The sequence below is a fragment of the Plecotus auritus genome, assembly GCF_963455305.1.
Source record: "Plecotus auritus genome assembly, chromosome: 9".
NCBI classification, from domain to species: Eukaryota; Metazoa; Chordata; class Mammalia; order Chiroptera; family Vespertilionidae; genus Plecotus; species Plecotus auritus.
The window spans coordinates 145,752,486-145,773,812 of NC_137783.1; the positions used below are offsets into that span (position 1 = coordinate 145,752,486).

The 21,327-nt window shown below is 47.2% G+C and overlaps 1 protein-coding gene and 1 long non-coding RNA gene across 3 annotated transcripts in view; one reads left to right on the forward strand and one right to left on the reverse strand.

The window, feature by feature from the left end:
• Positions 1 to 692: 692 nt before the first annotated feature.
• On the reverse strand, positions 693 to 8,048 carry LOC308233952. The gene is made up of 3 exons (XR_013959014.1): positions 7,772 to 8,048; positions 5,118 to 5,340; positions 693 to 1,818 (listed from the first exon to the last, which is right to left on the reverse strand). It is a non-coding gene; the product is annotated as an uncharacterized lncRNA (long non-coding RNA).
• Positions 7,376 to 21,327, forward strand: part of SLC1A2 (solute carrier family 1 member 2) — a 121,256-nt gene continuing 107,304 nt past the window's right edge. Inside the window, exon 1 of one of the 2 annotated variants that reach the window (XM_080641033.1) lies at positions 7,376 to 7,935. Coding sequence is in view for 1 of the 2 variants with exons in the window: in XM_080641032.1 (XP_080497158.1) it covers positions 7,919 to 7,935 (17 nt within the window). In the remaining variant the exon portion in view is untranslated. The remainder of the gene's footprint in view (positions 7,936 to 21,327) is intronic. The other variant, XM_080641032.1, reaches the window with a different exon arrangement.

The following is a 21,327-nucleotide window of genomic DNA, read 5'->3' on the forward strand; positions in this document are numbered from 1 at the left end:
AGATCTGGGGCTAAACCTTCTTTCCTTTCTAAAGCCTTTACATTTTCAATTTCATTTCAGTCTCTCTCTGAGATGCTTTTGTCTTTAGGGCCAATGCTGGTGAAAATAGTATCTTCTTATAATAGAAACATTATACAACAATTTTCGTTGACATGTTTTCATTCATCCTAAAAATACCTCACATTTTTAAAAAATTAGCATACTTATATTAATTGGATGAAAGGGCCCCAACATCCCTTCTATTTATTTTTAAAAAACCTTAAGTTGTCTAGTCTTGTCGTCTTCCTAGTAATGATTGGGCCCAAAATTTAAGAGACAGATGCAGACATGCCGCTGATGATTCCTTGGTTTTTAGGAGGGTGTGGGACAGGCATTGAATGTGTTCCCACTATGTGGCAGGCCCTGTGATATCTGCTTTATAGAAATAACTAGAGGCCCGGTACACGAAATTTGTGCACAGGGGCTGGGGGGGGGGGTCCCTCAGCCCGGCCTGCACCCTCTCCAATCCGGGACACCTTAGGGGATGTCCAACTGCCGGTTTAGGCCCCAACTTCCCTCCCTGCCAGCCTGATGGCCCCCAACTGCCCTCCCCTGCCAGCCTGTTGGCCCCTAACCACCTCTGCCTTGGCCCCCACCACTGTGGCTTTGTCTGGAAGGAAGTTGGACGTCCGGAAGATGTCCAGTCACCCAGTCTAATTAGCATATTATCCTTTTATTAGTATAGATATTTGCAACTACCAGCATGGCTTCCATTTTACAGGTGAGAGAGTTTAGACTCAAAAGGATTGGGTGGCCCACTTGATGCTATGTGCGGAGGAGCTGGGATTTGAACACAGGCCCAGTGTTCGACTCCAAAGCCCAGATGTGCTTTACCAGAACAGCTGCATGGAAACTGAAAGAACACATTTGTTCACTGGGTGGCTCTGACTTTGCAAAGAACCACAAGCGTGAATGTCCCATCTAGGGAGCTAATGTTGGGTGGTTTTCTTATTTCTGAATTCTGGACAGCATCACTAATCTTTAAGAACAAGGCAGATGAAATGGTTATTGCATTCAGCGGGAAAGAGTCAAATTCCCATTTCTCAGACATTACTAAATGACAGTCCCTTCTAGGGTCACTTGACTGCTATCTCTCTCTAGGTCATTTTCTTCTGATAAACTTTGAACATTAAGACATGTCTCCTCTGTTGTCATTATGAGGGCCAATGGGCTTATGGAACAGTCTTTTATGGGAAAACAGTGTGGGACCTTTCTTTCCTTTTCTATATTAGGAGTCCTCCCACCCCCCTTACATGGAGATACAATAACCAATCTCCAGCAATTGAAGGAGAACCGAGACAGGGAATGAATTTCTTAGAAGAGCACAGTGGGAGAAGCAGCTCTTGCTTAGAAGAGCTGTGTTGGTCCAACAAAGCTCCTTTAATGATTGGAGAAGAACATTGAGAATTACAGAATTTCAGACTGGAACACTGGAGACCCTCTGATGAGTTCTTCCATGGTATAAATATGCCATCTCCTCATCTCCAGCAAATGCTCTGGCTCTTCAGCTAGAAGATCCTCTCAGGCGGAGAGGGTCCTGCAGGTCCTGGGAGCAACCTGTTCCAATAATGATGACATTATATGCTACAGGCTGCATAGCAGAGGTTAAAAGCAAGGTTCTGCAAGAAGACTCCCGGAATTCCAACCCTGGCTTCACTCCAACTCATCCATATGTAGGTCTCTGTCGATCCCTTCTCCACCTCTCTCCATCCTGCTGTGCTCCCCTGGAAGGCTGAACTGCAAGGACTCCCAGCTTCCAGCTTTGGCCAATAGGGAAGCCTTGAAGGGAGAGAACAGAAGGAAAGCGGGGTTGAGTTATTTATTCCCAGGCCCTCTTCCAGCAGGTTGCTGTGGCAACAAAGGTCTCTGTTCCATACGGCACTCCCCTCTAGATTTCAGTAACTTCCCTTCAGGCTTACAGTGGGCAATGGTGCCCCCCTGTTCCCAGCCCAGGGGGTCTGCACTACCCTAGAGTTTCCCTACTCCCTCCCCATATCATCCAAAATAATCCCTTTATTAAACCTTGTACAATTTACTTAATTTGAATATGCCATCTTTTTCTAGCTAGGACCTTGACTGATACACCACTCGTTACCTGTGTAACATTGGGCAATTCCTTAACCTCTCTTGGTCTCAGTTTCTCCTCTGTAAAATGGGGTTAATATTAATATTTCCTGTAGAAGACCATCTATGAATCGAATGAGGTTATACATATTAAGATAATTTGAACACTCAATAAGGACTCAGTAAATATTAGGGTAATATTACAACTACCATGAACTCGCAGCCTAAACAGTACTTTACCTTAACTTCTCATAACTGTGATAGGCTTCAATTCACCAATCAAAAAGTCACCAGAAAAAAAGAAATTCCAATGGTAAAAGTTAACTTTGAAAGTTCCTTAAGTCACCTCTTGGAGTTATAGTACAATTTTCTTTTCTTTCTTTCCCTCTCTTTCTTCCTTCCTTCCTTCCTTCCTCCCTTCCTCCCTTCCTCCCTTCCTCCCTTCCTCCCTTCCTCCCTTCCCCTTCCCCTTCCCCTCCTCCTCCTCCTCCTCCTCCTCCTCCTTCTCCTCCTTCTCCTTCTCCTTCTAATTTGTATTCAGCCCTGCAGAGTGGTTCTTACACTGTTTGAGAATCAATAAGCTAGACTTAGAAAGGTAAACCTATATGCAAATGTCAGAGCATCTCACCTTTCTGCTGCTGCCATACCATGGGCTTCCTGGGGGAGACTGAGAGATGCCAGACAGTTCAAAATTGTTCCTGCTAGCTGGTATGGTTGGCCTGGTTCTGTTCTCATCTCAAGGCTCCATCACCTTTATGCTGGCTAGGAGACTAACAGTGCATTGTGAGGATAAGAAGGGGTTAATAGGGTCACAATTTAGATGGCTTTAGGGGAGGCTAGGTTTTCAAGTGAACTCTGATAAATTCAATTGGGCGCATGCTGGCAGCTCCACATGTCTAGGATGGCCCTTTGTTAAGTCCTCGTTATGTGCCAGGCCCAGAGCTAAGCATTTCCTACATATTGTCCCCTTGAATCTCATGGCAGCCCTGAGGTGGCCATTACTATGTTCCCTAGTTTTTAGAGGAGGAAGCTGAGAACCTAAAGTACCCAGCCTTGCCCAGTGTGGCTCAGCGGTTGAGCATCGACTTATGAACCAGGAGGTCACGTTTCCATTCCCACTTAGGGCACATGCCCAGGTTGTAGGCTAGATCCCCAGTAGGGTGTGTGCAGGAGGCAGCCGATCCATGATTCTCTCTCATCATTGATGTTTCCATCTCTCTCTCCCCCTCCCTTCCTTTCTGAAACCAATAAAAATATATTTTAAAAAAAGAAATAAAACTGTCATTATTTACATGTGGCATGAACATTTACTTTAAAAATATAATAAAGTACCCAGCCTAAGGCAGTGGTCGGCAAACTGCGGCTCGCGAGCCACATGCGGCTCTTTGGCCCCTTGAGTGTGGCTCTTCCACAAAATACCACGGCTTGGGTGAGTCTATTTTGAAGAAGTGGCATTAGAAGAAGTTTAAGTTTAAAAAATTTGGCTCTCAAAAGAAATTTCAATCGTTGTACTGTTGATATTTGGCTCTGTTGACTAATGAGTTTGCTGACCACTGGCCTAAGGTATCACAGAGTCTAACACGCATGAGCAGGATTTAACGCAGGTCTGCCTGCCCGGGAGGCAGATTCTGACCCAGCGCTGAGGTGGGGCGTTGTAGTTACAGGGGCTTAGCCTCCATGTTCCACGTGTGTACAACCTAAGAAAAAGTCCTATGTTTCTATAGCTTCCCACATTAGTTGTGCAGAATAACACACAACTATTTGCCGGGACAAAAATTTTAATTCCCTGTATTTGAAAAGAGGAGGGTCTGCCTTGTATCATGTCCTTCTTAGTTTTTTTCTTTCCAAAAGCTAAACATGCATATTTTCTCCAGCTACTTCTGGGGGCCCTGTTTCTGGATCCCTCTCCATCTTGAACTATTTCTAGTCCCCTGGCTCCTGACACTGGCTGCACAGTAGGATCAATCACTTGGGGAAGTTTTTAAAAAATACCGGTCAGGGTCACACCCCAGGCTGATGGAACCAAAATCCGTGGAAGGCGGCCTGAGCATTGTTGTTTTGTAAAAAGCTCTCGCAGTACATTCTCATGAGCAGCCAGCATTGCAAAGCCCTGCTCCAGTTTGCTCTGTAAATGAAGGCTTGGTGGGAATGCTGGCAGGGGCCCTCTGGTGAGAGCAAAGAGAATCAGTTCCTTCTAGCTAACGAACGAACGTATGTTATCCAGAATTATCTGTGGCACATGCCACGTGATTTAATCGGCCTCGTCTCCAAGCGCAGCTGAATGCAAATGTCTCTCAAGTGTAGGATGGAATGTCAAGGTTCCCAAAGATGGTCCCTTATAGAGAAAGGGGCAAAGTGACATCACGAACTCCCATCTAATCTGGCCATGCGTGATGATTTACCTGATTCGGGTCCTGAACATTGAAAACATAATTGAGAGGTTTTAAATTTTATTGAGATATCATTTTCTTGACATATAACATCACGTAAGTTTGGGATGTGCAAGGTGTTGATTTAATACATTTATATATTGCAAAATGATTATCACTATAGTTCTGGCTAACCCCTTTATCATGTCACATAATTATCATTTATTTTGTATGTGTGTATGTGTGTGCATGTGTGTGCGTGTGCGCGTGTGTGTGCGCGCGCGTGCGCGTGTGTGTGTGTGTGTTGTGGGAGCAATTAACATCTATAGTCTCTTAGCAACTTTGAAGTCTATAGTACAGCATTGTTATCTATAACCACAAGGCTGGGCATACATCAACCAGGACTTCTTAACCTTCCGGTTGCAAGTTTGTACCCTTAAATGTCATCTCCCCAATTCCCCCAAACTTCTGTCCCTGGAAACCCCCATTCCACTCTGTTTTTACAAGTTCAGTTGTTTCAAATTCCATATATAAATGATATCATACCTTGTCTGACTTATCTCACTTAGCATAGTGCCCTGAGAGTCTTTTTTAACTGGCTGGTTTTAAAACAACTCCACCCCTTTTCTCTTTCCTTTTACTCACCCTGTGCTTCTGTAGCACAGTGTGCCTTGCTCTCTGCGGAGAGTGCTACTGGTTGGTGCTGCTAGGCTGGGCATGTCTGCGTGTGGATATGGAGGAATTGTGATGGGCAAGTTCATTCATGCTCATCTTAAAGGCAGTTGCAGTAGCGCTGCTGGGATCAGAGAGAGTCCTATGGTTTTTTCTACAGCTGCCACCTCAGCAGATTGGGAAGTCAAATCCTTCACTGTAAAGAGAAAAGGGGACTTAAAGGTTTTGCACCAAACAACTTCAGCTACAAGGTCATAGTCCCCGGTAGGACTAAGGAGAAGGCAGTATCAAGTCTAACACCAAGGTGCAGGACAGTAGCTTTTCATCCACAAATTATCCGTTTTAAGTCCATATACCGGAGTACATAAATGTAACACAGATTTATACCTTACTTTAATAACTAAAAATTTAAAAGGAAAATGCAAAATTAGAGGGGTTGTGAAAATCCTAGGTTGAATAAGATACAGACCTGATTAATCAAATGGGGCAGACAGGAGAGGGGAGGAGGGGAGAGGAGAGGGAAGGAGAGAGATGAAGGAAGGCATGGATGGCAGAAGATGTTTGAACTCAGATTTTGGGAAGGGAGGAGGCGAGCAGAGATATTTTTTAAACTTCCATTTCTTCTTCTTTTTATTTTTTTTAGTTTTTTTTTTTTTAAATTTCAAGTCCATTTATTTCTTTTATCTTGTTCTTGTCCTTTATCTCAACTTCCTATTTGTCCTTGGATATTGTGTTCAAGAAACTATCTTCCAAGGACCTTCCATTGAACTGAACATCTTTTGAAGGTTCACTGGGTGCCAGACCCTAGCTTAAGAGCTTTGCCTATCTTTTACATTTCATTGTGTTCTCTTGCCTCTTGGCACAGCGAGGTTGAGGCTGTGACTCCCATTTCATAGATGGGATGACGGGAAGTTGAGGACTTTGCCCCAGATGACTGCGCTGGTATTTGATGAAGAACGAACTCAAGCTCTCAGGTACCAGTGCTTGGCCTTTAACCACGAAGCTTGGGATGAGCTCTGGGAGTTTCCATGTAGTTAGACGCATTCCATCTTCTTACCAGGGTCAGCGCAGTCCAGACGGAAGCCTGCCTCCTCCAGGAGAGCTGACCAGGGACACCCGCGTCTAGTGGACATCACCGGTTCTGAGACCCAGCCTGGGGGAGCCTGGCAGGTTCCAAGCCACAGGCTTGCTCCACTGACGTCTCTGGTGCGTTTGTACTTTGCAAATCTCTCTCTCAAGAGAGCCTGCGTAGTTCTCACCGCAAAAGGGGCTTGCAAAGGGGGTTATTTCTAATCCCCTTTTGCAGACGGGGAAAAATGAAGCTTTTCCTCCCTGCCCGGCAGGTGGTATAACTGTAGGTGTCATCTGGGTAGCAAAGAATAAAATCTGCACGGATCTCTTCATTATTATGCAAAGCCGGAGGGGAATCTCAGACCCTCCCTTGCCCCAGCCCATCTGTCTCCATGCGCTGTCCCTGGGGCTCAGAAGCCCGTGGCCAGCGGAGCCAAGTGGGTGGAGACGCGTTCCAGGCCACTAACCTGGGCCATCTTTCCGCGCCTTGCCAGCCAGCGCCCCAGGCCTCTCCCCCTCAGCTTAAAAACACCACAGCCTCTGCATCCCGCCCGCCGCCCCCAGGGAACTGCATTAATATTAAATTCAATGAATAATTTAAGGCCAGAGATTTATCCGAGCCGCGGCGGGGGCGGGCGCGCAGCTGGGTTCATTTTGGCCACGCCGCCCGCGTGTTTAGGTCGCTCGAATTCCACGGGGCCCGGCACCCGGGACGTGGGAGGATGGAGTGGGTGTGCCGCCGCCGGTGCGGGTGCGCTTGGGGTGAGCGTGAGCCGGAGCGATTCCGCCCAGGAGTGAGGCTGGGCGCCCAGGGCTGCTCTAGGGAGGCTGGGCCGGACGGGCATCCCAGGTCTCAGCGCTAGAGCCTGCGCCGCCCCTGCGGGGTGACCCGGGTCCACGCGGACTTGAGCGGGAACAATAGCGACTCCTTAGATCCTGGGCTCCTGCCACGGGCTGCCCAGGCCTTCCCCGGCAACCGGCGAGGTCTCTTTTCTTATTTGGCTAATTTATGGCGAGAGGCTGGGGGGAGGGAGGGCAGAGGAGGGGCCGCGTCTAGAGTTGGGGGGACGAGGGGGCGGCAGTGAAAGAAGTCTCCAGAGGCTGCGTCGCGCGTGATGTCAGCTCTCGACGAAAATAGAGAGGGATCGCCTGCAAATCCCCAGCTCCGGCGGGGCTAAACCTTGCAATCCCTCCCTGGCCGGCGCCGAGCCAGGGCGCAGCAGCCTCCTCCGCCTCCCCTGGCGGACACACACACACACGCACACACACACCTCGTCCTCCCCTGCCACCACCCTCTGCGCCCACCCTCCGCCACTCGCTGCGCCTACAAGCCCCGCTGCAAACACAGGTGTCCGCGGCGACGCACGGTGCTGTGCCGGCCTCCCGCAGCCCCGGGGCGGCGCTCGGTCCGGGAAGCCACCTTCGGAGCCCACCGCACGCCCCGCCAAGCGCCACGGAGGCGGGCGGAAGGGAGAGCAGGACGCGCGGAGGAGAGCCGAGACGCGGATTAGCGCCCGCAGAGCTGCCCGAGCCCGTCGGGGCGCTGAAGGGCTTACCCGGGAGGCGGGTGGAAGGGCGGGGAGAGGCTCCGCGTTAAATACCGCGCTCGGCCATCCTCGCGCGCTCAGCCCGGCGCCCGCTCGCTCCCTCCCTCGCCCGCCGCTGCTGGATTGTGCCGAAGAGGAGGGGGCGTTCCCCACACCATGGCATCCACGGAAGGGTGAGGGGGCTTCTCTTTGTATCCACGGGAGAGCGGGGGCCCCGCGCGGGGTGGTGCCCCCTGTCCCGGATGGGGACCCAGAGGCGTCCGCACCGGGTTTCAGGGACGGCGTCGGGTTGATGGCGGGGGGGGGGGGGGTGGGATGGTGGCGTGGGGATGGGTGTTCTTTCGCCAAGCCTCCTGCTTAACCCTTGGAGGATGCGCGAGATGGGAGGTTTTATTTATTTCAAGGGTGCATGGGGGGTGTGAGACGTGAGGAAAAAATTCCCTTGAGGTTACTTTTGAGATTTAAAAGCAATAAGGGAGTGGGCACGGCGGGAGCGGCGGACCTCGCCGGGGAAGCGGCGCCGGCTGGAAGGTGAGGACCCGCCGGCTGAATGAGCCGCGACCGGCGGGGCGGGGCGAGGACCTGCGCGCGCGCCTTGAACTGGAGCTTTGCAGCCGCGGACAGACGCCGCCTGCTCCCGGCGCTCCTCGGCCCTGCACGGCGGAATCTCCCTGGCCAGCTCTAAGGGAGAGTGCAAGAGATTTGGGTGCTTCCCGGGAAGAGGCGGGAAATAAGTGGTTTGGGGCAGGGGCAGGAGTCCCCAGACATCAGCGGGTTAGCGTCGGCTTTTCCTTTTCCTTCTGCCCGGGGCCGTGGAGTCCTCGCCTGCTTTCTGAGGCTGCGGTTGGAGGGAGACTGTTCCCAGCGACAAAAAAGAACAAATGTCTTTACCCAGAGGGAGATGGGGCTGCAAGGGGCGAAAGGATCCCTCCCAGTAGTCAGATCTCAATGGAAGGGTCCAGAACAACGTCCCTGAACTGACCGGCGTCTCCCAGGAAACTTTTCCAGCGCAGGGGATCCAGAGTAGGAATTAAAGGACTATTTGGGGAGCTCGGCCCTTTGGTTAATTCACAAAATTGCACCGGCCACTGGCAGGCGATCCGTGTTACGTGGAAGGGAAATATCAGCCCGTCTCTGGGCCCGTAGGTGAGCATCAAAGATGATGCTGGCACTTACCACAGTTTCTCTTTAATACATTTCGCCAGCTCTGCAGGCTCGTTTGGGGGGACGGGGGTCTCTCAGTAGGAGTGAAGAAGTGGTCCCAGAGTCAGATCTCTAGACTCCAATCTCCCACAAAGGGACACTATTCCTAAGACTATCTCTCTGTGTTTGGAACGCATCCCTTTTCTGTCCTCTGAAGCCTGGAATCTTGTGGTAGTAGGAGATGTCTTCTCTCTTTTCATCTTCACTGTTCAGCAGTTGGACCGTTTTGATTATTATTAAGATGCTCTGGGAAGACACTGTGTAGCAGGAGGCTGGTGTATTGTGCCAGAACAGATCGCTAGAATTAAATATTAAGAGCCCACCTGGCTCAACCTCAGTGCCTTCCCTGTTTAATTAAGTAATCTTTCATAAAAGAAAAAATATGAAGGCATTTCTTGCTTCCTTCGGGCCCTTCTGGTTGTACAGGCCCGGTTGGAAAACATCTGCGGAAGAGATGGCTGATGGCAGTCTTTCAAATCCTGTATCCAACTCACTCCTTGTTCTCATGGCCAGATAGAGAAGGGAGAGGTTAAGACAACAACAGAAACCCCCAAATTAAGTGTGCTTATCTCACCTTTTTCCTAAATGAAAGCTGCCGAATGATTTAACATTACATATGGAGCAGACGTGATTTGCAGTATTTTTTTTAAAAAATGCTATATTTGTGCACTGTGTGTAATGAAGAAAAGATTGGTCAGGGGAACTCGTATTGAGGAGATGAAAGAGTTGAGAACATTTGAAAAGCTTGGAAACAAATACAGAAAGACCTAGAACCCATTCTCATGTCAGAGCAGTCGCTGATGAGCAGGTGACATTGTCAGAAGCCCTGGGCTTTCCTTCCTTCCGTCTCTCCTTCCAGATGCACTTGCTGAGTACTTGCTGGATAGACCTCAGGTGCCAGGCTCTCTGAGGAGGTACCAAGACCTTCAGGGTCTGGGAGCTGGCCTTTACAAGGCTGGGCCTATGGAGGACTTTGATTAGTAAAGTGTTCACGTGGTTTGGTGAGATTCCCTTGCCTCTTCTGGTGTCTTTGGTTAAAGTGACTCATAAAGGGAAGTTCATTAAGCATCCTCAGGCTGGTCTCTTTTGTTAGTGGCTCTACAAAGTTGAGACTGTTTCCTTGAAACATACATTGCTGCCCGGCCAGTGTGGCTCAGTGAGAAAATTTGAGGTTGACCTATGAACTAGGAGGTCACGATTTAACTCCAGGTCAGGGCACATGCCTGGGTTTCGGTCTTAATCCCAGTGTGGGGCGTGCAGGAGGCAGCCAATCGACGATTCTCTCTCATCATTGATCTTTCTTTCTTTCTTTCTTTCTTTCTTTCTTTCTTTCTTTCTTTCTTTCTTCCTTTCTCTCTCTCTCTCTCTCTCTCTCTCTCTCTCTCTCTCTCTCTCTCTCTCTCTCTCCCCCCCCTTCATCTCTGAAATCAATAAAAATATATTTAAAAATAATAAAAGCAAAAAAAGAAAAGAAACATACATTACTGAGAAGGAAGCAAAAACAGCAATAGAGTTCTATGCTTTCAATGTATGTATTTTCAGTTCAACTCTGCTCCAGAATGTTTGGGGAATGGGATACTATGGTAAACTGACCATTGTGGTTACCGATTATTTGGTGATACCGTTATAGTCAACAACATGTTGATTACCAATTTTTAAAGTATTAGAAGCAATAGTGACATATGATGTTTGTTTCACACTCCACATTCAAAGCTCATTTGTGTATATCACATTTGACTCTTTCAATAACTGTGAAGCAGGGGGTCCAATGAAAATGGGCTTTAAGAATAAATGATATAGACTCTAATGTCATCTTTCCAGGAAAATTCCAAGACTTGCAGAACTGTGGGGTATCACCTGGAAATGTCAGTTATCACTGAAGAGTCTACTAGGCCAGTGGTCGGCAAACTGCAGCTCGCGAGCCGCGGTTTGCCGCTCTGTTGACTGAATTTGCCGACCACTGACCTAGACTCTCGATTCCAATAATTACAGGCTGTTGTTGTTCCTTGTGATTAAGCCCCTATCCCAGTGGTCGGCAAACTCATTAGTCAACAGAGCGGCAAACCGCGGCTCGTGAGCCGCAGTTTGCCGACCACTGTTAACTAGGCATATCTGGTAGAGAAGATCACCAGCTTTCTCTCAAACCTTTGGCATACACAAACTGCCTTTTGGAATATTCTTGGTATCATCCTGTGAACTTGGCCATTGCAAAGCATACTCAAACACCGTCTGGTTACCTGAGGGTTCTCATTTGGAATGGGGATGATTAGCATCCTGTTTCTGTAACAGTCAGCAGTGTACTCAGGTAGTTCCCATGCCCTCAGAGGCATTTTCTTGCAAAGCAAAGTCATAGTTGAGCATTGCTGTTGTTGTTGTTTTTTTTTCTCACCTCCCCCCCCCCCCCCGCCCTGTGCCCTCTGACATGGCAAGAATTATGGTTTTAGGTCCCTGACCCAAATTGGAAAGAGATTATAAGTAGTTGGTGGCAGACAGGCTAATGTCCATTATTGCCTGAGTTAGAGTGGAGCCCCCAGATGCTGTAGAGGGGGGCATTTCAGAAATATGTTCTTGGGGTGGAAGACACTAAGTCACCATGTATGTCAGGGACCCACGGGCTATCTGTCTTCTGATCAGCTCCCAGAAGCAAGGGGTCGGGGCGAAAGCCAAGGAGGGCTTGGGTTGCAGTCTGACTTGGAAAGCAAATGAGACAGAAAACTGCTGACAAGGGAAAATCTCTGGCAAGGGAGACCTCTGGATTTATTATTTCAAGCAAACAAAAGCAAAACAGAACGATTGCCTCCTCCCTCGTGCCCTCGGGAATGAGGTTGAGGTCAGCTGGAGGAAGAGCCCAGGGACGGACTTATTGCAAAGCGGGTGGAGGGCATGGGTCTTGGGGGCCCACTGGGGTTTGCATATTGCATGCCTCAGGCTCGGCTCCAGCTTTCATTTCTCATTTTCTCATTTTCAAGAATATAACAATCAGCCTCCTTGGGTAAAATAGCTATTAGCGGAACCAGGAGAAAGCCATTTCATGTTGACTAAGACAGCCTCTTGTGGGTCATTCAAAGCTTAATCCTCAAGAAATAATTTCCAGATCCAAATGAAGCTTGTAATGTGGAAAAGCCGGGTTGTTAAAAACCAAAAGACCAGGTCTGTTCCTCACTCTCCATGGCCACTTCTCATCTTTTCTGCCATGTGAGTAGGTTCTGTCTCCTTTGGTCAGACTGAAGGGAATTGTCGGACAAGGAAAAGTCCTTAAGAGATGGTGCTTCGGCTGCAGGAACAAGCAATATGGGAGCAAAGTGTGAGATTTCTTGGGTCAGTGTGCCATAAATCCTGCAGATCCAGGATTGCGAAGCCTTCTCACCGTTTGAAACACAACACAGGTTGATTTCAATGAAAATCTCCCCTCTTCCCACCCCCCATCCATAGCTGTATCACACCATACCCACTGTCTGTTTTTCCCCCTGTTAAAGGCAAACGAAATTGTTTTCCATACTGATTTTGATCCCACGGGGACTGGCTTGCCTCTCGGAATGAGCTGACTCTACTCTTCATTTCAATCACCTGCTATAATATTGTAATCAAATAAGACAGGGATAATTTAAAAATCTTCTAGCGATAGGCGGCAGAAGAGTCATTCTCGAGGTAACATTTTAGTTTGGTTTGCCTTTTAAGAACTTGTCCTGGAAGTCGGCAAAAATCTACCCAGTGCCCTAACTGCGCCTTGCTGGCAAGTCTTCCCTTCCGTGCCCTTAACAGCTTGTAGGGGGCAAGCAGGATGCTTCAGAGCACGGGTTTCAGAATCCAGATTAAGGCAAATCTCTTTATTTACCAGGATCGTGCGCTTGCTCTCTCCTCCCTCTGCCGGCCCCTCACCCCTCAACCACAATACCAAGCACCGGGTCCTTGGAATGAATTAATTAAAGGAGTGTTTAAAAATATCTCACGGCTCCATCTCCACGTGCTCCATCATTGATTGGAGGCAGATGGGCCGCGTGTTTGTCAGTAGGAGAGGAAAGGCTAGCAGCTTGTTGTAAATCTGTCTGCTTGGCTTCAAACAATGGCAGAAAAGACCAGGGGGCAGCTGCATGAAAAGAGGAGGAAGAAAAGGGTAGGTCCGTGAACTTAAAAAAAAAAAGACCTCATTTTCTTAGGACTGTGTTTTCTTAACGGTTGTTTTTCAACGTTATTGACATTTATTTACTTATCTCTCATTCATACATTTACCGAATGTCTCACTTAGCAGAGAGGATGGCCGTCTGGTGTTTTTGGCGATCTTGGCAGCTGCTTTGGATTATAGGCTCATTGAACAAGGACGGTCCTTTAAACGTGGAATGAAGGGAACGAACTCCATTTTGGCGGCTGGACTTGATCTGTGTCAATGCCGGCTCCCTCTAGGATAGAGGATGGTAGGCGTTAGAGACCTCGAGTGAAGTCCCTGGGACTAGGAGGGAGGGTTTCTCCGCACCCCCGCACCCCACTGTATCGAGGCTGCGGTACATCTACATCGCCGAGAGTACTTTCTTCGGTTCCATTTGGTCGGGAGGGCCATCTGTCCCTCGCTGTTTGTGATCTGGCACAGGACTTTTCTGTCGTGCCCTCCTGCCATCCCAGCTTTCCAGCCACTGTGCTGTTGGCATCGCAGAGCTGGTGGCAAAGTTGGAGGTGGGTCTGAGGCTCCTCCCCGGCTTTGCTCTTCCCACAGCCCCGGACGTGAGGCAGTGGATGCCTGTGGACGGCAGGTGGCCCACAGGCATCTAGTTTTTAGCTCCCACAGGATTTTGAAAATGTTTACGTTTTAATTAAAATCATAATTGCTTGTAATTTTTAAGAAAAAAAATCCCGATTTTGGCCTCTGTCAAAAATTGCCAGATCTGCTGACCAAGGACCTGCCCTTTTATCTTGGTACTATCTGTTGGGCCATTACAGTCCAGCATTGTTTTAAACACGTTACTCCTATTAATTTATTTAATCCCTGCAACAGTGTGACGCACAGGGGCTATTATTGTCTCCATTTTTACAGGCACGGAGACTGAGGCACAGGAAGGTTAAGTAACGTGCCCAACATTTCCGGCTGGCAAACGGCAAAGCCAGCCCTCAAACCCAGGCAGCCTGGCTCTAGGCCCCTAATCACTTGGCCACACTGTATAGGCCCGTGGGGCTGGGGCGGAGCTGTGGCTGTCCTGAGACAGGGCACGTGCCTTTCAGGAGGGAACAGCCTTTTCTGAGACCATTCACTCCTGTTACCTGCTTGACCCCTTACTTTTCTAACACAGCCCTGGGGAGACTGCGAGCTTGGGCTCCATCCTCCTAGGGCAGTGGTCGGCAAACTGCGGCTCGCGAGCCACATGCGGCTCTGTTGACTAATGAGTTTGCCGACCACTGTCCTAGGGAACGCCCCTGCCTGGTGAGTGTGGATTGGAGACATTCTTCCACATCCCATTTCTATGTCATGGACGGTCATTCCAGCTACTTTTTCTTTTTAACCCCCTGCCTCTACCTTCTGCGATTTCTTCGCCTTTGCTCTGGGTTGTCCTTCATGAAGAGTTCTCTTGTAATTATTGGTTGGCAGGACGCCAATAGCATTGTCTTACCCAGATGCAGTGCTTTGAAACAGCCCAGCACTGGGTCCCGTTCTTGGGCATATGGAGCCTGGGGCGTGCACTTCTTAGTGGCAAATGTAGTTGAGCATTTAGGGGGCTCTGGAATGTATCCTTTCTTATGTGACTTTCAAGCGTGGCTATTGAAGGTTGTAACTTACCCATTTTCCTAAAACAGCTACTAGTCCTGCCCCTTTAGGAGCAGGGCTGATGTTACTGTTGGGTGTTTTTGGCAACACATGCGAACCGTGGTGGCTAGGGGTGCCTTTTAAAGTGAGGAGGAAATCTTTCAGATGCATTTCTGTGTATGTATTTTTAAAAAATACATTTTATTGCTTTTTTACAGAGAGGAAGGGAGAGGGACAGAGAGTTAGAAACATCAATGAGAGAGACACATCGATCAGCTGCCTCCTGCACACATCCTACTGGGGATGTGCCCGCAACCAAGGTACATGCCCTTGACCGGAATCGAACCTGGGACCTTTCAGTCCGCAGGCTGGATCTCTATCCACTGAGCCAAACCTGTTAGAGCTATATACGTATTTTTAAGAGTGGCACAGTTTGCTGGTCACCCAATAGGTGGCAGTATATGCCAGCCCTTTATCCAGACTCAACAGTCTCCCTTTGACTCCTTTTGGAAACCCCTGGGTCCTTAGGGAATCCCAGTTCCCACAGTATTCCATCCTCTTTTGATTAAAAAAGGTGACTCCACCAAATATATCATGTGGAGATCCTGAGACGATTGTCATGTACCAACAGTTTTCAGAGATATCACCATATACAAATGTAACTAGAACCATTCATTTTTCCATATTCCAAGTTGGTGTGACTATACATACATGATTTCAGCCAATCCTTGGAAAACTCCTACGAAATATTATTGGCATTTTACAGATGCAGAAACTGAAGCTTGGGGAAATTTTGATTTTATGCTGTTATTGGGTGCCTTGTTTTTTTTTGTCATTTCATTCTACAGTGTTCCATACTATCCACGTTTTGCTATTAATTCACATTTCCTTAAAATTTCACAGGCTCCCCCCTTTGTTTGGTTTTGCCCCAGTGGGTGTCTCTAATCATTTTGATCCAAGGAAGCAAGATAGCCAAAAAGAGATAATGCAGACTGTAAGAGGCAAGGCGCGAGAAGGGCAGCAGTGAACACAGAAGGAAGTCAACTTGTTAAGCGGAGATGTGACAGTCAAAAGAAAATTCCACCAAAAAAAAAACAAACAACTGAGATTGGGCAACTGAGAAGGATGGTCAGACCCCAGCTTGTAGACATTAAACCAGAGAATTTCAAATAGAGGGAGTTACAGTGCATGAAGGGAGATAAGGTCAAAGAAAACAGGTAAAATAGGAAAAGCATTCTTCTCTATCAGGCATCGGGCAAGGGCAAGTGCTGCAGACAAATTGTATTTTTGTCTTGATCTCAATCTACTTAAAAGGGCAGTTGTGATCTGATAACCAGCTTTGTTAGGAGAGAGGGTGGGAGTCAACATGAACGAAGCACAAGCAGATAAATGTGTCCAGGGGTGAGACGGATGAATATCAGCTGACAACACTCAGCTCCGACACTGAAGTTCCCCGGGGGATCGGTTCAGTTATTTTTTATATTTCGGTGCAACATATGGTCTTGAAAAAGTGTCAAAAATGACTATGAGACTAATTTCCAAGAATAGAATAGAGAGTAATTGAATTATAGACTGAATCTATTCCCCTGATGTTTTTCTGGGATTCAAGGTCATCCATCAGCAGGAGTTAGTAAAATCATCACAGAAGAGAAGCACTGATGGGATCATTGATTTTTCGATCATGATTAATTGCTATCATTTCCAATGAAGGACTAATCATTTGTATGAGCTTATCTATTAGTCTGAGAGTATTCAAATTTGGGTTCTTTTCAGGGCGTGGATACATTGAGTTTGAGGCACTGTTGCTGGCTGGTCCTGGGAAACACTCTGAGGTGGAAACTTGTGTGCATGAAGTTTATTGAGGGGAGCTCCTGGCATAAATCCTGTGGAAGAGAGAAGGAGCCCAGGCGGGCAGAGGGAGATGTTGAAACAGTCACAGGAAGCTGTGGTACAGGGATGGTCCTTTGGAATTGAAGCAAGAGTTCTGGCCTGTCTACCATGGCATCGATCAGCCGCTGGACCCAGGCTGTGCTCAGGCAGTGGGGGTGGTCCTGGGTGGTGAGTAGAGGGCCAGGCTTTGGGGGGTGATCGAGTTGGTTAATGTTGTCACTTATCAAGACTCCCAGCAGCTGGGGAATGACTACCTCAGTCCTGAAGGTGGGGGATGGGGATCTGGGCAGCATGCCACCGCATCCATTATTGACTCCAAATTCAAGTGTTTGAGAGATAATAAAATAATGGGTACGGTTGCTTTCAAGCTGAATATTCATGCCTCCGTAAAACTACCATCTGCAACAAAATACTATACCTTAAAAGAAGTGCATGGTAGGGGGAAAAGGGGGGGGGTGGATTCTGGTGGGCAAGGATGGGGAGAATTCACAGGCATCAGCTTCCTCAGTGTTAGCTGTGACCCGCACAGCCCCAAAGGACTGACGTCAGAAGCCCTCTTCTTCACTCCAGACCTTCTAAAGGCTTGGTCCAGTGGGAGGATGGTTGTCTGAAATTGCTGCCTTAGAAAGGGAAAGCAACTCAAACTAATGGAAGGGGCCACGAGGAGTCCCAGTCAGATATATTGGGAAGCAGAATATAGCTAGTAGTGTTTTTCCCAGTATTGATAGCAGCTGTTTCTGTATTCCTACCAGAGTTATTTCCCATGGAGTCCCTACCTTGGGAAAAGGCAGGCAATGAACTGGATCAGCCCTTTCTCCAATAGTGTTCTGTTGATTCAAAAAGTCATGCATTCTGTCAACCTCTGGCCAAAGGTGCTCGGATGTTGACATTTCTCTTCTCTATTCCCTTGGTAAATATTGAGATATGTGCAGAGATGAAAGAACGCTTTTGTACATAATCTGAGGCCTTGTAAGTTATACCTGTGGATATTTCCCCTTATTTTCTCAGAGTAGTCGACTCTGCTCTCTGAAACCAGGCCATTGATTATCAATGTGTTTGTGTTTTTATTAGCACAACAGCTTAATTCAAGTGGCTCATTGGAGAGTAATAGAAGGTAAAGCCCCCAACATTGAAACGTGCCTTTGCTTTCTTTCCTTACCTGTTTGTAAGTTACAAATCTGGTATTTACTACAGCGGATAAGACATTGTCCATGTTCCCAGTATTTGGGTACAGACAACAGTGACTGTATTCACTCTACATTTAGAAAACACATTTTGCACATAGGCTTTTTCTACCAGCCAAATAAAGGAGCATAAAGGATTCACTGTTCACTTTCAAAGAAATTACTTTTAACAAAACTTTTAACTTTTTGTGGTTTGGATCAGTGGTTCTTTTCCCATAATAAAACACATGACATCATTAAAAAACTAAAACCAAAAAAACAAACAAACTTCAAGTATTACAGAAAGGCATAAAAAAGATGTAAAACTGCCTCCCATCCCAATCCTGTTCTCTAGAAGGACTCATTTTTTGGTTTATCCTTTGAGACATTTTTCTATGCCACATAAGCATCTTATTCTTAATATGCAACTTGTACCGTCCTATACAGACAATTCTACAACTTGCTTTTTGGTTTATACTTCTGGGTATATTTGCCGTGTTATATGTATCTGATAACAGTCCACTGTATGGTCATATAATAATTGATTTAACCAGCCCCTGATTGGTAGATAGGTTATCTCCAAGTCTCTGTTTTTATGACGACATTGGGTGGAATATGAATTGGAGAAGTAGATGGGGCAGGGACGCTGAGACCAGTTATGATTTAGGTGACAGCAATGATTCAGGTGGGAGGTAATAGTCCAATTTAGGGCATAGGGCTATGTTTGCATTAGCAGATTCCAAGGACATTTAGAAGGACTCAGTGACCAAATGCATGTAGGGGGTGAGCAAGAGGGAGGCATAAAGCTGTCTCTTGGTTTCTGGCTTGAGCAAATGGGTGGTAGGGGAGAGGGCAGAAAAGGAATTCAAGAGAGAGATGGTAAATTTGAAAGAGAAGGTAATGAATTTGGTTCAGCCTACTGGGTTCGAATTTTTGGGTGGAGATGCTCACCGAGCAATTGGATACATGAGAGGCTGGGGCCTTTATGGAGTGGTATTTATGATCATAGAAGTAAATGAGCTCACTCAGATCATGAAGCTAGAAAAAAAAAATGGGCTGAGGGAAAAAAAAACCTGGGGAGCTCTAGCATCTATAGATGGGCAGAGAGAGGTGATTCGGGGTGCACAGGATGCTGAGTGGTAAGGAGCGGAGTCAGGGAGAATGGGTATCTTGGAGTGGGTGATAGTGCCACAAGCTGTAGACAAATTAAATAACATGAGTACTGAAAAGTGGTCATTGAGTTCATCAATTTCAAGGGCATCACTGGCTTGTGCCAGAGATGGTCAGCAAAGTGGTGGCTACTTTGCCATGCTGGTGTTGGTTGAGAATGGGTGGAGAGAAAATGATTGTAAATTGTTTTTTAAGAGTGTCCATCAAGGGGAGGATGGGCATAGGAAAACAGATGCAGAGGAGACCAGGACTATTAGTACATTTGGCCTTCTTGTTGTAGTTTTTGGGTGGCTGTGCTATAAGCATGTCCAGATGCTAAGGGAAGGATTTGGTCCTGAGTACCCTTTGGTCCTAAGTGATGATTGGTCCTGAGTACCCTTTGTGCAAGAAGCTGATGAAAGAAAGAATTAGAACCCTGGCTTTCTTTAGAGAAGCTTGCAGAGTAGGGCATGGCAGGCGGCTCTGTGAATGCTTGACCAGAGCTTCCTACAGTCTTCCTGATCCCACAGCATAGGGAAGGACAACTCAGAACACCTGTCAGGACTCCCAGATCCGTGCAGTCCAGGGTGATCTGTAGAGTGACAGATGGGACTACCAGCTCCTCCTGATTTCTGTAGCTTCCTTAGTCAGCCAGCTAGAGCTGGGTAGATTTTAGTAGGCGTTGCTATTTTTTTTTTGATGGGGGCAGGAAGGAGGAGCTTGGGGACCTACCTTCCACAAGCTTTTCTAAGTCTCCTAGCTGGAATTCTTCTCTTTCCCCCCTTAATCCTTCGTTTGCACTCTTACATAGCTTATGAAACTTCCTTGGACTCAGTCTTGATCCCAATTCTCTGAGCTCTGCATTCTCTTTGGATCACTTCTTGGGCATTTACATGACACCTGTATACTGATAACTCCCCAATGATACATTTCTATCTCAGAACTTTTCTCCAAGCTCCAGATTCATACATCCTACCACCTAATTGCCATCTCTATGTCCAATGTACCGGCGACAGCTGGAGTTGCCATGGGTACAATGGAACTCTTGCTATTTTTTCCTGCAGATGCATCCCAACTACCTCCCAAGTTTTCTCCCTATCAGTAAATGGCACTATCATCTACCTAGATATTCAAACCCCTGTTGCTTCTCTTCCATAAGCCCCACCCTACAAGCTTTCTTAGTTCTATCTCAAAAATGTCCCTTGAGTCTGGCCTTTTCTCTCCATTGTCATGGCCATTGCATCAGCCTAGACAACTGTCGTTGCCCTATTGGATGCCACACAGTCTCCTAACTGGCAGTTCCTCAAATACTCCATGGTGTTGCCCACCTTAGGACCCATTTCCTTTGTTCCCACCCTCCACCTACTGCCATTCTTCAGGTGGCTGATATCCTTGAGTATCCGTTAGTTCTCAGCTTAAATGCCATTTCCCAGAGAGCTCTTCTTGCATCACTCCTCCAAAAATAGGTCTGCCTTTCTTAGTCCTATCTTATTTCCCCTGCTTGCTTCCTTCATGGCATCAGTTAGAATTTTTAAATATTTTATTTGTTTATCTTCTTGTTGGTATCGACCGACCTCAGGAATGTAAGCACTCTGAGGGCTGGTTGGTTCATCATTGCATCCCCGTAGACACTGACACCAAGCACTCAATAAGCTTCCTGATTGAGTACTCTGCCTGGGTTACATAGAGAAAGCGCTCAGAAGAGGTGACATTTGAGCTGGGCCTCTTCCAAGGACCTTGTCCCATGACACTTTGTTCAGACCTCTGTTAGAGCATTTCATTATAACGAGAGCTGAGTGTTTTCTTGTCTGTCTGCTCACATCCTGGTATCTCTCTGACGATCAGGACCACATTAATTCCTTGGTGCCCCAACTTATTATCATTATTACAATTGTGTGTTAGAGTAATTCAATTGTCTACCTTGGGAACGAGACACCAAGGACATAGAGGGCAGAAGGGGATAGTTTTAAGGGGCGACAGGGCCAAGGTTGAGAATTCATGTCCTTTTGCTTGTTGGGATACATCCTCTTTTTAAGGTTCTGGTCAGATGAACTTCTTGGCCCAGGAGTCAGTAACCAGGCTTTGACTGCTAAGGGTTGATAGGATTCAGATAGGTTACAAGAATAATTAGTTGGAGAGCAACTGATCTTGTGAAGCCAAAAATGTATTTGTCACAGTCAATCGTGCTCCCTTGCCGCTGTCTGGAAAAGATGACAAACTCCTAGAGCTGCTGTTATTTTAAAAAGCTAGGATGTTTAATCGGATGAGACTTTGAGCCCACTCCCTGTGCCCCATCTTTCCCAGGACTTCCTGCCTCCTCTCAGAATGATGTCTTTCTATTCCTTTTCCTTGCTTATGAAGGAAAGCAAGGAGAAACTAGCATGCACTTGATATTCAGACACAAAGGATTTCTCAAGTCAAAGATGATA